Source organism: Myxine glutinosa, chromosome 12 (assembly GCF_964187855.1).
Source record: "Myxine glutinosa chromosome 12, kmMyxGlut1.1, whole genome shotgun sequence".
Taxonomy (NCBI): Eukaryota; Metazoa; Chordata; class Myxini; order Myxiniformes; family Myxinidae; genus Myxine; species Myxine glutinosa.
The window spans coordinates 5031231-5049439 of record NC_136272.1 but is presented as its reverse complement, the minus strand read 5'-3'; the positions used below and the strand labels follow the sequence as shown (position 1 = coordinate 5049439).

Sequence of the window (18209 nt, the reverse complement as noted above, 5' to 3'; positions counted from 1 at the left end):
GGGTGTGGTATGGCGCTCAGCTGATTAGTTTTTGGTGTCGATCGGCCTTGACCTTCAAGGTCATTTTGAAGGTCATTCAATTTTGACCAAAAGGTAAAATAGACAGATGCAGGGGCAAGATACGGTTCACCCTGTGGGTGACATATGTTCATTTTTTTGTTTTTTATCTTGCCAAAACGAAGTTTTTGCAAGATGTATTAGTCAGCTTGTATGTTTGTTTGTTTTTTTGTTTGTTATCTTGCCAAAACGAAGTTTTTGCAAGATGTATTAGTCAGCTTGTATGTTTGTTTTTTTGTTTGTTTTTTTGATTTTTTGTTTGTGGTTAATCATTTTTTTTCACGTTTAGATCACTCTGTAGACCACAGTTATTATTGGAAACTCCTGTAACTTCGCATATCAGAGTCCTATAGAGATACCCTTCAGCACACAAAATTTTGAAGGTCAAGGTCAAAGGTCAAGGTCACTTTGTGGTCAATCATGGAGGTCGACGAAACCCTTATTTTTTGAGTAACTTTGATCGGATCGTCTCCAAACTTCATGGGAATGTAGTATATGGTCCGGCGCTCAGCTGATTAGTTTTTGGTGGCGATCGGCCTTGACCTTCATGGTTAGCGCTGGAGGTCGAAAATTATTGACCCCAAGGTCAAATGTTGAAATCCTTATTTTTTGAGTAACTTTGATCGGATCGTCTCCAAACTTCATGGGAATCTAGTATATGGTCCGGCGCTCAGCTGATTATTTTTTGGTGGCGATCGGCCTTGACCTTCATGGTTAGCGCTGGAGGTCGAAAATTATTGACCCCAAGGTCAAATTTTGAAATCGTAGGTACCATATCGAGTAATACCTCATATGAATGCCCTTGATGAGTGCTTCCCAGATCTGTAAACAGTTTGACGCTATGACGTCATTTGATGACGTCATGACGAAAAAACGGAATTTTCATGAAAAAATTATTTCCTCAGTTCTCATCAAAATCTTTCAATATTTCATGTGCGTTGGTCATGAAGACATACTATTCACCATACGAAATTATTAAGGTCAAGGTCAAAGGTCAAGGTCACTTGGCAAGATACGGTTCACCCTGTGGGTGACATATGTTCATGTTTGTGGTTAATCATTTTTTTTTCACGTTTAGATCACTCTGTAGACCACAGTTATTATTGGAAACTCCTGTAACTTCGCATATCAGAGTCCTATAGAGATACCCTTCAGCACACAAAATTTTGAAGGTCAAGGTCAAAGGTCAAGGTCACTTTGCGGTCAATCATGGAGGTCAACGAAACCCTTATTTTTTGAGTAACTTTGATCTTATGATCTCCAAACTTGGTGGGTATATAGGGTGTGGTATGGCGCTCAGCTGATTAGTTTTTGGTGTCGATCGGCCTTGACCTTCAAGGTCATTTTGAAGGTCATTCAATTTTGACCAAAAGGTAAAATTTTCAAGTTTCAGTTACCATATCGAGTAGTACCTCAAATTGAAGCCCTTGTTGAGTGCTTTCCAAACATATAACTAGTTTGACAATGTGACGTCATTTGACGGCGTTATGACGAAAAAACTGCACTTTTCATGTATATTGTATTGCTTTAGTTCGCATTGTTTAGGTCACTCTGTAGAGCACAGTTCCCTTTGGAAACTCTTGTAAGTTCGCATATCAGAGTCTTTTAGAGATACCCTTTAGCACACAAAATTATGAAGGTCAAGGTCAAAGGTCAAGGTCACTTTGCGGCCAATCATGGAGGTCGACGAAACACTAATTTTTTGAGTAACTTTGATCGGATCGTCTCCAAACTTCATGGGAATCTAGTATATGGTCCGGCGCTCAGCTGATTAGTTTTTGGTGGCGATCGGCCTTGACCTTCATGGTTAGCGCTGGAGGTCGAAAATTATTGACCCCAAGGTCAAATTTTGAAATCGTAGGTACCATATCGAGTAATACCTCATATGAATGCCCTTGATGAGTGCTTCCCAGATATGTAAACAGTTTGACGCTATGACGTCATTTGATGACGTCATGACGAAAAAACGGAATTTTCATGAAAAAATTATTTCCTCAGTTCTCATCAAAATCTTTCAATATTTCATGTGCGTTGGTCATGAAGACATACTATTCACCATACGAAATTATTAAGGTCAAGGTCAAATGGCAAGATACGGTTCACCCTGTGGGTGACATATGTTCATTTTTTTGTTTTTTTGTTTGTGGTTAATCATTTTTTTTCACGTTTAGATCACTCTGTAGACCACAGTTATCTATCTATAATTCCAGTAATCTCTGTGTGTTTGTTTGTACGTTTGTTTGTCTGTGACCGCTGTTTCTCGACAACCACGGGTCCGATATACTTTAAACTTGCCAGGTATATTGCTGGGGACCCGAGGATGTGCCTTTTCATGGTTTCATATTAATCGGACAATTACTTACCGAGCTATGTCCAAAAAACGATTCAACCAATCAGAGAGCAGCGAGCTATCGCGTGTGCCGAACGTGGCGAACACACTCTGCCTCGGATGGCACATTTGAGAGCGTATTCATTTATTTCCCGTCGGCAAACTATGTTGGCGCTATGTTGGCGTTAAACGATGTTTTAAAACTAATTAAAACCCCGGGGGGATTGTCACTGTACTCGCAAGCCGTTCGCCGTTCGCTTTGGCGTTGCGAATGGACCAAAACATTTCATGCACCAAACCATTTCATGTAAAGCGTTCGCCGTTCGCTTTGGCGTTGCGAATGGACCAAAACATTTCATGAACCAAACCATTTCATGTAAATAGAGGGGGAGATATAATTTTAGATATAGATATAGTACGGGCATGCCCTAGTTATTGGAAACTCCTGTAACTTCGCATATCAGAGTCCTATAGAGATACCCTTCAGCACACAAAATTTTGAAGGTCAAGGTCAAAGGTCAAGGTCACTTTGCGGTCAATCATGGAGGTCAACGAAACCCTTATTTTTTGAGTAACTTTGATCGGATCGTCTCCAAACTTCATGGGAATCTAGTATATGGTCCGGCGCTCAGCTGATTAGTTTTTGGTGGCGATCGGCCTTGACCTTCATGGTTAGCGCTGGAGGTCGAAAATTATTGACCCCAAGGTCAAATTTTGAAATCGTAGGTACCATATCGAGTAATACCTCATATGAATGCCCTTGATGAGTGCTTCCCAGATCTGTAAACAGTTTGACGCTATGACGTCATTTGATGACGTCATGACGAAAAAACGGAATTTTCATGAAAAAATTATTTCCTCAGTTCTCATCAAAATCTTTCAATATTTCATGTGCGTTGGTCATGAAGACATACTATTCACCATACGAAATTATTAAGGTCAAGGTCAAATGGCAAGATACGGTTCACCCTGTGGGTGACATATGTTCATTTGTTTTTTTGTTTGTGGTTAATCATTTTTTTTCACGTTTAGATCACTCTGTAGACCACAGTTATTATTGGAAACTCCTGTAACTTCGCATATCAGAGTCCTATAGAGATACCCTTCAGCACACAAAATTTTGAAGGTCAAGGTCAAAGGTCAAGGTCACTTTGCGGTCAATCATGGAGGTCAACGAAACCCTTATTTTTTGAGTAACTTTGATCTTATGATCTCCAAACTTGGTGGGTATATAGGGTGTGGTATGGCGCTCAGCTGATTAGTTTTTGGTGTCGATCGGCCTTGACCTTCAAGGTCATTTTGAAGGTCATTCAATTTTGACCAAAAGGTAAAATTTTCAAGTTTCAGTTACCATATCGAGTAGTACCTCAAATTGAAGCCCTTGTTGAGTGCTTTCCAAACATATAACTAGTTTGACAATGTGACGTCATTTGACGGCGTTATGACGAAAAAACTGCACTTTTCATGTATATTGTATTGCTTTAGTTCGCATTGTTTAGGTCACTCTGTAGAGCACAGTTCCCTTTGGAAACTCTTGTAAGTTCGCATATCAGAGTCCTATAGAGATACCCTTCAGCACACAAAATTTTGAAGGTCAAGGTCAAAGGTCAAGGTCACTTTGCGGTCAATCATGGAGGTCAACGAAACCCTTATTTTTTGAGTAACTTTGATCTTATGATCTCCAAACTTGGTGGGTATATAGGGTGTGGTATGGCGCTCAGCTGATTAGTTTTTGGTGTCGATCGGCCTTGACCTTCAAGGTCATTTTGAAGGTCATTCAATTTTGACCAAAAGGTAAAATTTTCAAGTTTCAGTTACCGTATCGAGTAGTACCTCAAATTGAAGCCCTTGTTGAGTGCTTTCCAAACATATAACTAGTTTGACAATGTGACGTCATTTGACGGCGTTATGACGAAAAAACTGCACTTTTCATGTATATTGTATTGCTTTAGTTCGCATTGTTTAGGTCACTCTGTAGAGCACAGTTCCCTTTGGAAACTCTTGTAAGTTCGCATATCAGAGTCTTTTAGAGATACCCTTTAGCACACAAAATTATGAAGGTCAAGGTCAAAGGTCAAGGTCACTTTGCGGCCAATCATGGAGGTCGACGAAACACTAATTTTTTGAGTAACTTTGATCGGATCGTCTCCAAACTTCATGGGAATCTAGTATATGGTCCGGCGCTCAGCTGATTAGTTTTTGGTGGCGATCGGCCTTGACCTTCATGGTTAGCGCTGGAGGTCGAAAATTATTGACCCCAAGGTCAAATTTTGAAATCGTAGGTACCATATCGAGTAATACCTCATATGAATGCCCTTGATGAGTGCTTCCCAGATCTGTAAACAGTTTGATGCTATGACGTCATTTGATGACGTCATGACGAAAAAACGGAATTTTCACATTTTGGCAAGATACGGTTCACCCTGTGGGTGACATATGTTCATTTTTTTGTTTGTGGTTAATCATTTTTTTTCACGTTTAGATCACTCTGTAGACCACAGTTATTATTGGAAACTCCTGTAACTTCGCATATCAGAGTCCTATAGAGATACCCTTCAGCACACAAAATTTTGAAGGTCAAGGTCAAAGGTCAAGGTCACTTTGTGGTCAATCATGGAGGTCGACGAAACACTAATTTTTTGAGTAACTTTGATCGGATCGTCTCCAAACTTCATGGGAATCTAGTATATGGTCCGGCGCTCAGCTGATTAGTTTTTGGTGGCGATCGGCCTTGACCTTCATGGTTAGCGCTGGAGGTCGAAAATTATTGACCCCAAGGTCAAATTTTGAAATCGTAGGTACCATATCGAGTAATACCTCATATGAATGCCCTTGATGAGTGCTTCCCAGATCTGTAAACAGTTTGACGCTATGACGTCATTTGATGACGTCATGACGAAAAAACGGAATTTTCATGAAAAAATTATTTGTTTTTTTGTTTGTGGTTAATCATTTTTTTTTCACGTTTAGATCACTCTGTAGACCACAGTTATTATTGGAAACTCCTGTAACTTCGCATATCAGAGTCCTATAGAGATACCCTTCAGCACACACAATTTTGAAGGTCAAGGTCAAAGGTCAAGGTCACTTTGTGGTCAATCATGGAGGTCGACGAAACACTAATTTTTTGAGTAACTTTGATCGGATCGTCTCCAAACTTCATGGGAATCTAGTATATGGTCCGGCGCTCAGCTGATTAGTTTTTGGTGGCGATCGGCCTTGACCTTCATGGTTAGCGCTGGAGGTCGAAAATTATTGACCCCAAGGTCAAATTTTGAAATCGTAGGTACCATATCGAGTAATACCTCATATGAATGCCCTTGATGAGTGCTTCCCAGATCTGTAAACAGTTTGACGCTATGACGTCATTTGATGACGTCATGACGAAAAAACGGAATTTTCACATTTTGGCAAGATACGGTTCACCCTGTGGGTGACATATGTTCATTTTGATTGTTAATATGGCTTACTATTAATGAATTGACGTGGAACAAGCACATTCAGGAGGAGCCGCACATATTCTGAAAATTTCGTGTCCATCGGACGAACAGTTGCAGAGGAATTTTTGTTTTATTCATACTGATCGGATCAAGCATTGTACTTGTCGAATTCTGACGTCATAATTAAGGCACCGATGACATCACCATCAACATATCTTATTCCCCATGGTGAGTATTTGACAGTACTTGACTTGAATTGACGTGGAACAATTGAGTCCGGCTGTTGTTATGAGATTGACTCAAAACATGAACAGTCGGAGCGCGATGGAATGGATGCTGATCCTGGAATGGATGCTGATCCGGCAGTTGGATCCTCGGTGAGAAGTTGCGCAAACAATGGGCGACTCTTCTTACTTAGAATAAACTGCAAGATCTTTATCGTCTTGAAACTAAATGCAGATGGCACAGCCAGGTTTGTGCCCTTGTCTGACGGACGCCTCGCTCGCTCCAAGACGTTGGCACTGGACCAGAACAGTGGTTTACGGTTGAATCTTCATTGGGAATCAAACACAACATGACAGCTCAATGGTTTCAATGATTTCAGGGAGTAAGTTGGCGGTCGAACAAATAATCTATGATTGGAACAGGAAAGGTTTTGTTTTTTTGGGGCTTTTTGGGGCTTTTTGGAATTGATCTCAAGTGCTTGTGCCACCCCATTGTGTGCATCGCCACTCCGACTTCCAATCCACATGATCAACAAACGTTAGTTGGGACACCTTTGGGGAATGGAAGTATCATAGCCAATGCAATTGCATTAGGTGGAGAGAAAGGGCCTTGCAAAGCGAAGCACGGGAAGTCTTTCAAGCCCAGAGCGCTCCCTTTGGATATATCAGCTCAGGAGGAAGCCAGGCCATCTGCCTTCTTTTCATTCACACGTTTACACTTGCCCCCAAGGCCATTGGAATGTTTGCATTAATTCCAAGATAGCTGTGTTGAAACAGCCTTTTGGAAGTTCAACATAGATACAAACCTTCAGAAATAAAAGCTTGGAGGTAAGCCCTGGCCCAGTGGCACAAAGAGACTAAAGCTTCAATTGATAGCAGGCAAAACTGGACCGTTAAGTGTCCATTTGAGGCAGGAGATGGCATGGCCCACCGAGACATCGCTTCGGGCTTCAGCCGCCAAACATGGACGCTGGATCGAGTGATAAGCTTGTGTAAGTGACGAGTGCGGCACATTCAAGGCATTCTTTCTGATGCTGAATGGAAGCGCAAGAGCAGAGGCCTTGAGCGGTGACGTTCCAAACTTGTATTGTGCCAGACTCCCAATCCGTCACCCTCAGTGTCCTGCTCATCATATATTTTCCACCCTTTTTGGATGTGTCCTGACATTAGCTTTATCCAGATGAAATATTGGAGATCCACAATCCAAGCAGTTTTCGATCTCCTTCGGGAGGTCATTCCTTAAAGTAACAATTAGCAGGGTTTTCATACCAGCTGAGGGAGTCTGTCTCGGTAAAAGTCTGTTTTCTTTTTGACACTGAAACCGATTTTGATCATTTTAAGATCTGATGACATCCGTAAAGTCATTATCTTGATTTAATCCTCTTTTGAATGTCTGACTATACTAAAAAAAATTGCTTTATGTTCATTTAATGTTTTTATTTTGTTTGGTTCAACTGTTTTCCAGTGTTAAAAACACTAAAAACCATTGTGGCAAGTAAGAGATTCCATTTTCAGGTTTCAAATGTAATCATTATGCATCGTCCTTTAACTCATTTATGCAGGAAAGTCTTAAAAGATGTGAAATCTACAGTTATTCGTTACTGGAGGACAAAATGTGTTTGTTGGTCAGAAAGCTCCCTGAACTATGACGTAAGAACAACTGGTGGTCCATAATGTGCTCTGCTAAGGCTCCGATCGGGCCCGTTTGTTTCCGACAGCATGTCATCAGTCGGAGGCATAAAGACAAGATGGCCGGCAAGCCCTCAAAGCCAAAGTTTGCTCCTTACAGCAAACCGCAACGGAGGTCTACATCTTTAATGGTAAGCTCCTGTGATTTCATCTCTCGGACTGATAAGTTGTGCCGGGGCTTTCAAATCACAATTTACCATTTAAAGTTGAAACGTAAAGGTCTCGGTCTTTATTTATTCTCAAAGTCCTTCCTTCTGCTGAAGTTTGAAATCATCTGATGATTCCTACAGGTCGGCCGAACCTTCTTTTGAGGATCTTTTTTGAAAAGGGTAAAGTGCTCAACACGATAACGGTTTACAAAGGCAAGAAGTGGTTGGGAAGGTTTGAATACCATTACTTGTGGTTATTAGACCCCGGTGAACGGGGGCTTATGGATTGGGTCTCCTCCGTCCGTCCATTCGTGCATCCGCAACCATATCTCACGGATGGAGGGACCGATTTTGTTCATACTTGGCAAAAAGACATTACATTATGGTTCTCCCTAAGTTTTCCCTGCGGGTGGTGCATTTTATTCCTGCCTTTCAGATTTCCTTTATTTGCTAACGAGTCACTCTTCCTCTCCTCTCTGTTTTCTGGCAGTGTCCTCCACGTTAATGCACTGAGACTCTTACAACACCTCATAAACATCAATGATTTGTCTAATTCAACTTCACACACACTGTATGTATGTATATATGTATGTATGTATGTATGTATGTATGTATATGATACATAATGAGTTCTCCAACCTGTTGTTAAAATCGAACAAATAAATAAAATGTTATTTTACAAAAAATATTATTTGTTCGATTTTAACAACAGGTTGGAGAACTCATTATGTATCATTGTTATATTCCCAATCTCTCCTCCTCTCTGTTTCCCTTTTTGAGGAAGACAAATTATGAATTGCGAAAGATGATGGGAATAGAGCCTGTGATTGATACTGTGAAAAGAAACAGGTTGAGATGGTTTGGTCATGTGTTAAGGAAGGATGAAAGTGACTGGTTGAGAAGAATGATGGAAATGAATGTAGAAGGAAGTAGAGGACAAGGAAGACCAAAAAAGACTTGGCTAAAGGTGGTGGAAGAAGAAATGCGGGTAATGGGGTTAACAAGGGGGGATGCAGAAAATAGGGGCAAATGGAGAAGATTGTCATGGGGACCGCAAGGCTAACCTTCCTGTAACCTGTAACCTTATATAAATAATATATATATATATATATATACATATATATATATATATATATATATATATATATATATATATATATATAATTATATATATAATAATAATAATAATAATTCATTTATTTTGTATAGCGCTTTTCCAGAAGCCCAAAGGCGCTTTGACAGAGTGGAAAACATAATGCATAACAATACATGAAAACAACAATTGCAAAAAGACAAGAATCAAGAAAACAAACAGCAGCGATATACGGCATATATATAAGACAAGAATCAAAAAGACAAGACAAGAATCAATAGGGAAATATTTAAAGCAAAAGGAGGGAGAAGGAGAAGAGATAGTCAGGGGTTAAATGCTGTGGGTTGAATGTTGAATGCAGCGTTGAACAGGTGGGTCTTTAGTGATGTTTTGAATGTGGTGAGTGAGGAGGAGTCTCTGATGGTGTGAGGTAGTGAGTTCCAGAGGGTGGGAGCAGCGATGGAGAAGGCCCTGTCCCCCCAGGATCTGAATTTGGTCCGGATGGAGGGGGTCAGGAGGTTGGTACTAGCAGAGCGGAGGTTGCGGGTGGGAGTGTGTCTGGAGAGGAGGTCAGCCAGGTAGGATGGGGCCAGGTTATGGAGGGCTTTGTATGTCAAGAGGAGGATTTTGTACTGGATTCTCTGGGGGATGGGGAGCCAGTGAAGCTTGTAAAGGACGGGGGTGATGTGGTCACGGGTCCGGGAATGAGTGAGTAGACGGGCAGCGGAGTTCTGAATGTATTGGAGTTTATTGGTGATTTTTGAGGGTGAACCATAGAGGAGGCTATTGCAGTAGTCCAGACGGGAGGTGATGAAGGCGTGGATGAGGGTTTCTGCAGCCGTGGAGGAGAGGGATGAGCGGAGACGGGCAATGTTTTTCAGGTGAAAGAAGGCTGACTTTGTGATCTGTTTAGTGTATTTGTCGAAGGAAAGGGTTTGGTCAAAGATGACGCCAAGATTCCGGATGTGAGGGGAGGTGGATACTGGGATACCGTCGATGTTGAGGGCAAAGTTATGGGTGGATTTTGTGAGCGTTTTTGGGCCAATGATGATTATTTCAGATTTATCACAGTTAAGCTTGAGGAAGTTGATTTGAAGCCAGGATTTTATTTCAGTGATGCAGTTTGTCAGGATAGAGTGGGTGTCGGTGGAGACGGACTTGGTGGAGATGAAAAGCTGGATGTCATCGGCGAAGCAGTGGAATTGGAGACCATGACGGCGGATTAAGTGACCGAGCGGGGACAGGTAAAGGATGAAGAGGAGGGGGCCAAGAACTGAACCTTGGGGGACACCTTGGGGGAGGGGAGCAGTGGGGGATTTGCAGTTATTGATGGAGATGAACTGGCATCTGTCAGAGAGGTATGATTTAATCCAAGAGAGGGCAGTGCCGGTGACGTTAAAGGTGGATTCAAGTCGGGTGAGGAGGATAGTGTGATCGATGGTGTCAAAGGCAGCGCTGAGGTCGAGGAGGACGAGAATGTTGAGGTTGCCAGCGTCAGAGGAGAGGAGAAGGTCGTTGGTGATTTTGAGGAGAGCAGTTTCAGTACTGTGGTTGGAGCGGAATCCGGATTGGAATGTTTCATACAAGTTATTGGCAGAGAGATGATGTTTGAGTTGAGTGGCTACAGCGCGTTCCAAAACTTTTGACAGAAAGGGTAGGTTGGAGATGGGTCTGAAGTTGTTTAGGGTGTCAGGGTTTAGACCAGGTTTTTTTAGAATGGGGGTAACAGCAGCAATTTTGAGGGAAGGTGGGACGATGCCTGTAGACAGGGAGGAGTTTATTGTTGCAATGATAAGTGGAGAGAGAGCAGGGAGGGAGGCTTTGACAAAGCTGGAGGGGATGGGGTCAAGAGTGCAGGTGGCAGTTTTCATTCCTATGAGGAGTTCAGAGAGGTCAGTAGGAGAGATTGGGGAGAACCGAGACAGGGGATGGCAGGACAAGGGGGGGGCAGGTGGTTGGAGGGGGAGCGGGTGCGGCGGTGGTCAAGCTGTTGTAGATGTTGTCAATTTTGCGTTGGAAGAAAGAGAGGAAGGAGATGCAGTTGTCTACTGTGAATGACTGGGTGGTGGTGTTCAGGGGGCGGAGGAGTTTGTTTATTGTCGAGAAGAGTGCTTTTGGGTTTCCGGAGCCAGAGTGGATAATTTGAGAGTAGTAGGCAGAGCGGGCGCGTGAGAGGGCATCTTTGTAGTGTTGTATGTGGTCCTTGTAGGCTTGGGAGTGAACTGTGAGACCCGTTTTATTGCGGAGTCTTTCAAGTTGGCGAGCACGAGTTTTCATCAGGTGGAGTTCAGGGGTAAACCAGGGAGCAGAATGGGTGAAAGAAACTGTTTTGGTTTTTACAGGCGCAAGCTGGTCAAGGCAGGAGGAGAGAGTGTGGTTGTAGTAGTCAGTGAGGTCGGAAGGGGTGTGGAGGTCAATGAAGGGAGAAGTGGACATTTTTTCAGAGAGGGTGGATGAGAATGAGGTAGGTGAAAGAGCGTTTAGCTTACGGAAGTTGATTGTGCGATAATGCCTTGGTGTTGGGGCGGGGATGTTGATGGTCAGAGTGATGGCTAAGTGGTCAGAGAGGGTGAGGTCGGAGCCATAGAGATGGTGCAAATTTAATCCAGTGGAGCAGACAAGGTCCAAAATGTGACCACGGATATGGGTAGGAAAGTCGACATGTTGAGTGAGGTTAAAGCAGGTGAGTAAATCAGTGAAGTCAGTGGTTATTGTGGAGTCAGTGGAGTCCATGTGGATATTGAAATCACCAAGGAGGAGGATTGAGGGGGAGAGGGAACATAGCTGGGTCAGAAAGTAGGAGAAGTCAGACAGGAATGATGGGTGTGGTTTGGGAGGGCGGTAGACGACAGCCATGACTGACTGCGTGTGACCAGAGAGTTTTAAAGCCAGGTGTTCAAATGATGGAGCAGATGAGATGGAGATGAGGTTGGTCTTGATGTCTTGACGGTGGATAACGGCAATTCCACCACCTCGGCCCTCCGAGCGTGGTTTATTGACGTAGGAATATCCACTGGGTGTGGTGAGGTTGAGTGTGTAGTAGTCCAGAGGTTGTTGCCAGGTTTCGGTGAGACAGAGAAAGTCCAGTTTGTTATCCAGGATGTATTCGTTCAGGATGAGGCATTTATTGTTGAGGGACCGGGTGTTGAACAGGGTGAGCTTGATGTTGTTTTGAACAGCAGGGATGAATTCAGGTGATTTAGCCAGGGTTTGTAGGCAAGAGGTGCGATCGTGTGGGTTGCTGTGACCAGGTGCGCTGGGACGAAGAGTGAGAGTGCGCTGAGCCGACCAGAGGACGGGGATGGAGTGACCTGATTGCATATAAACAAACTTGCGACCGGAGCCACGGTGAATGTACCTGGGTCGTCGGAGGAGTCCATTTGATTTGATGGCAGAGATGCATGATGGGGTGGAGCGGGTATTGAGCAGAAGAAGCCTTGCGGCGGAGTACTTCAGAGCCATGCCAGGCAGGAGCGAAGGGACGAGTACGAGGCCAAGGTCGAGGAGGCAAAGCGGCAAACGCAGCAGCAAACGCAGCGGCAAACGCAGCGGCAAACGACTGCAGCCGCTAATCAAGACCACAGCGGCAAACAAGGCCACAAGGCCACCGGCAAACAAGGCCACGGCCACAAACAACGGGAGCGGGCCTTTCGAATTCCGTATTCCGTACCATCAAAAGCAGATTCCGTTATCCAGCCGGAGAACACGCGGCACGTGCGGGTGTGAAAAGGCAGGACAGGCGTGAGATGTCAGGTCAGAAAGGTAGAAGCAGACCCTGTACATCCATCCAGTCGGAGAAGCGGCGAATATGCAACGCCAGCGTCCTCTCGCAACCGAACCCGGAAGTCAAGTATACAGTGAAACCTTGACTTACGAGTTTAATTCGTTCTGTGACCGAGCTCGTAACTCAATTTGCTCGTTTCTCAAATTAAATTTCCCCATTAAAATGAATTGAAATGCTATTAATCCGTTCCAGCCCCCCAAAAACCACACCAATTTTTTTTGTTACGTGTTTTTAAATAAGAAAAATGTACTTTATAAATAACAAATAATGTATAAACAAGCACGACCTCGTATATACTGTACATAATAAGCGGCGTTACGCGCGCTGCTTGTAAACAAGGAGGAAGCGGACAACGCGGTAATTTGTAAGAGTCTTTATTCAAGAGCTCACTGTAACACTGGCGCGCTCCGGGCTGCGCGCCCGGTGTATATCCTGAGGCCACGCCTACCCCTCGGCGTGGCCCCCGCCCACTTGGTGCGCGGAATGATGTCACCACGCCAGTGTGCTTCCGTGTCCGCCACAATGCAAAGAAATAAATTGGTTTTATTAAGTGTATTTACCTTGAAGATCAGACGAAGATGCTGGCGGAGGTGGAGGAGATGACTTTTGCCTTTTTCGCCACACTTTCCTCGCTTTCACTTGCAGGGCGTTTCAATAAAAACCTGTCCAACGAGGTTTGTTTCTTCCTCCCTTTCAAAATGTTTCGATCGTACTGCTACGATCGTACTGCCTCGCCAAGTCGACAACACGCACACCTCGCTCATGTTTTTCGACGATTGCGTGTTTTATATCCAAGCACATCATCCTCTTCTTCTTCTCAGTACTGCCCTTGGCACTCAATTTCTTAGGACCCATGGTTAAAACTAAGAAATTTTCCAAAATAACCAACATGCGAAAACAAAGCAGCAGCGATATACGGCAGAGATGCTTGCACGGCAAGATAACCACGTCACCGGAACGCTCGTTGGGCCACCTGGTGGCGGGTGGCGTAAGCTCATAACTCAGATCTCGGCTCGCATCTCAAAGCAAAAAACCGCCCGAGCGACGGCTCGTATCTCGGAAAACTCGTAAGTTGGTGCACTCGTAAGTCAAGGTTTCACTGTATATATATATATATATATATATATATATATATATATATATATATATATATATATATATATATATATATATATATATATATATATGTATATATATATATATATATATATATATATATGTATATATATATATATATATATATATATGTATATATGTATATATATATATATATATATATATATATATATATATATATATATATATATATATATATATATATATATATATATATTTCCCTCTAGCAGGGAAAATGGCCTTAAAATGCCTGTTGTTGTATTCCCAACTGCAAATCTTTACTTGATATATATATATATATATATATATATATATATATATATATATATATATATATATATATATATATATATATATATATATATATATATATAAATTCCCTTTTTGAGGCAATGTTTTTATGGCCGGATGCCCTTCCTGACGCCAACCTTTTAGTTGTCTCTTACGACTTGCAGGGATATGGTGCATCTATTCTAAACTGGGGCACACACCGACACATTCATCCCATCTAGCTGGTACTCAATTTGCTGACCTCGGAAGGATGACAGGCTGAGTCAACCCCCTGGCATTAATTCAACGATCGACCGGGATTCTAAGTCAGGATCCTAGGATCCCAAGCCAACACCAATATATATATATATATATATATATATATATATATATATATATATATATATATATATATATATATATATATATATATATATATATATACGAGGGGCAGTCAATAAGTAACCATGAAATATTTTTCACAACTTGTTTATTGCATGTACGTGTGTAACTGTGTGGGTTTTCAACATAATCTCCACTGCATTCAATGCATTTTTTCCAGCGCTTTACTATGGCCTGGATTCTTCGAGAAAAACGATATTTTGGCTGCTTGTGTAGCCAATCATGCACCGCCTCTTGGACCTCTTCGTCAGATCGGAAAGTGGTTCCACCAAGCGCCTCTTTAAATGGCCCAAAGATGTGGTAATCCAAAGGGGCGAGGTCTGGCGAGTAGGGTGGATGAGGAAGACACTCAAAATGCAGGTCCTCAATTGTTGCAGCTGTAGCGTGGGCAGTATGGGGCCGTGCATTGTCATGCTGCAGCAAAACACCGGTAGTGAGTAGTCCCCGACGTTTTTATCTGATTGCTGGTTTCAGATGATTTTTAAGGAGGTTGCAGTATGATGCACTGTTGACTGTGGTCCCTCTGGACATGTAATGCTCTACAAGTGGGCCTTGGCTATCTCAGAAGAGCGGCAGCATCACTTTTCCAGCGGACGCCTGTGTGCGGATTTTTTTTTGGCTTCGGCGAAGTTTAATGGCGCCACTCTTTGTTTGCCCTTTTCATTTCTGGCTGAAAGTAGTGGACCCAGCTTTCATCCCCAGTCACTACGCGCTGTAAGAAAGCGTCGCCTTCTGTTTCGTAACGTCGCAGAAGTTCTTCACATGCATCCACTCGCCGTTCTTTCAGTTCGGGTGTGAGTTGTCTGGGCACCCACCTTGCAGACACTTTGTGGAACCCCAGCACGTTGTGAATGATATGGTGTGCTGAACCATGGATAATATTCAATTTGGAGACCACGTCATCCAGCGTAATGCGACGGTTTTCCCTTAGCACACGCTCAACTCCTGCAACCATTTTTGGTGTGTCTGCTGTGTGAGGCCGGCCCCGAGCGATCAGCGTCTGCCACACTTGACACTCCACTTTTAAACTTCCTGTCCCAGTCGTACACCTGCTGCAGTGATAAACATGTGTCACCATATTGCATCTTCATTCTGCAATGCATTTCACTGGGATTCTCACCCTCTCTTCCCAAGAAACGGATGACAGAACGTTGCTCCTCCCTGGTGCATGCCTCTTGGAACTGCTCTACTGACGTCATGCGCTCAATGTTGCCAGATCTAAAACAGGCAAAACATGACTCTTACCCATAGATAATATCACCATACTGCAAAGCCGCATTGAGCTGGTGAAGCCAAAGCCTCTATTGAACCTTTTCGCAATTGTTTATGCATAGGTCCGCATCCGCAAGATGGCGGCCTCCATGGAGCGATTTGGTGCGTCAAAGCTTCGAAATTCTCAAAGGATCCAGCAAAATCTGGCTTTTCAACATAATACGCATTCATTCACAACACCGGCTTCGCCAGCTATAATAACATATGTACAACTACACACATTACATTCTCGAATTATATCGCCATTTTATGGATGCTTATTGACTGGCCCTCGTACATATATATATATATAATTATATAAAAGGAGCCATGTCTGTCTATCAGTCTGTCTATCTGTCTGTTTGTTTGTAATGTTATGACTTGAGAACAGATTAACAGATTTCAATAAATCCAACTATGGTGGATTCAGGGAACTCCTGGGAAAGTTTGTGACACAAAAAATACTAAAAAATATATTATGGGTACATGGGCACACGTTGTGAAACTGCAAACACCACCTTGTGACACAGGTTATCCCAGCACGGAGGGCAGGATCTCCCAGGAATCCTTTTTTGTTCTTGTTCCAGAGATGAGCAATCACAGCTATGCCGAGGAAACAGAAAGCCCTATGTTTTTCATTCATTTGTCTTCATTTATGCAAAGGCAGAGACAAGCAGACCCCAAAGTTTGTTTCTTAGCATGGCCTGTGCCTAATACGTACCCCCCAGACAGTTCGATCAAAAGAAAGAAGAAATTGGGAGGGCGAGACAGCATTTATATTTTGATCTTTCTTTTAGTTTGTTGTGGTATATTATTCGCAATTCAGCATCTAAAAAGTTTGTGATGAATATCCTATTTACAATCTCCTCGCTCCGTGAGTGTTTAGCTAGGCCGGCATCTATACACCACCTAATTTCATTTTTTTCCCCTTTAACAAAATCCGTTTTCTTTTTTTTTTTACAGTTAAACAAAGATTGATATTCCCGTCAGCAAAGTGATGGGTCTTATATTGTAGTATATATAAAAGGAAGAGGTGCATCCAACCAAAAAGTAACCTGATCTACTCTGCTGATCTTATGATTACCAAGCAAGAGCAGACCCGGTCTCAGATGGTGTTCTACCAACACTCATCGAGCTTCCTCAGACCAACAAACTCCAAGCCCCGTCACGTGACCGCTTTTATTCCCTAGGTGACAGTTCATTTCCGGTCATGTGCCGTTGTGAGAGGTCAATCGAGGAGCATTTTTTTTGCCGAACCTGAAGCAGCAAAAGTCAATCACATCATCGATGATCTGCTGTGCTCTTTTTATTACCTGATGGTGATCTGGTATTGTATGTGTGGGGTTGAGTAGGTGTGTGTTTGGTGTTGTTTTTTGGTCGTCTGCTCTGCTCTTTTTATTACCTGATGGTGATCTGGTATTGTATGTGTGGGGTTGAGTAGGTGTGTGTTTGGTGTTGTTTTTTGGTCGTCTGCTCTGCTCTTTTTATTACCTGATGGTGATCTGGTATTGTATGTGTCGGGTTGAGTGTGTGTTTGTTGTTGTTTTTTGGTCGTCTGCTCTGCTCTTTTTATTACTTGCTGGTGATCTGGTATTGTATGTGTGGGGTTGAGTGGGTGTGTGCTTGTTGTTGTTTTTTGGTCGTCTGCTCTGCTCTTTTTATTACTTGCTGGTGATCTGGTATTGTATGTGTGGGGTTGAGTGGGTGTGTGCTTGTTGTTGTTTTTTGGTCGTCTGCTCTGCTCTTTTTATTACTTGCTGGTGATTTGGTATTGTATGTGTGGGGTTGAGTGGGTGTGTGCTTGTTGTTGTTTTTTGGTCGTCTGCTCTGCTCTTTTTATTACTTGCTGGTGATCTGGTATTGTATGTGTGGGGTTGAGTGGGTGTGTGTTTGCTGTTGTTTTTTGGTCGTCTGCTGTGCTCTTTTTATTACCTGATGGTGATCTGGTATTGTATGTGTGGGGTTGAGTGGGTGTGTGCTTGTTGTTTTTTGGTCGTCTGCTGTGCTCTTTTTATTACCTGATGGTGATCTGGTATTGTATGTGTGGGGTTGAGTGGGTGTGTGCTTGTTGTTTTTTGGTCGTCTGCTGTGCTCTTTTTATTACTTGCTGGTGATCTGGTATTGTATGTGTGGGGTTGAGTGGGGGTGTGCTTGTTGTTTTTTGGTCGTCTGCTGTGCTCTTTTTATTACCTGATGGTGATCTGGTATTGTATGTGTGGGGTTGAGTGGGGGTGTGCTTGTTGTTTTTTGGTCGTCTGCTGTGCTCTTTTTATTACCTGATGGTGATCTGGTATTGTATGTGTGGGGTTGAGTGGGTGTGTGCTTGTTGTTTTTTGGTCGTCTGCTCTGCTCTTTTTATTACCTGATGGTGATCTGGTATTGTATGTGTGGGGTTGAGTGGGTGT

At 42.9% G+C, this 18209-nt stretch overlaps 1 protein-coding gene across 1 annotated transcript in view; it reads left to right on the top strand.

The window, feature by feature from the left end:
• LOC137418405 (zinc finger protein 385D) overlaps positions 1-18209 on the top strand; it is a 691629-nt gene that overhangs the window by 624550 nt on the left and 48870 nt on the right. Inside the window, exon 8 of the mRNA XM_078766432.1 lies at positions 7769-7870. Coding sequence (XP_078622558.1) covers positions 7769-7870 — 102 coding nt within the window. The remainder of the gene's footprint in view (positions 1-7768; positions 7871-18209) is intronic.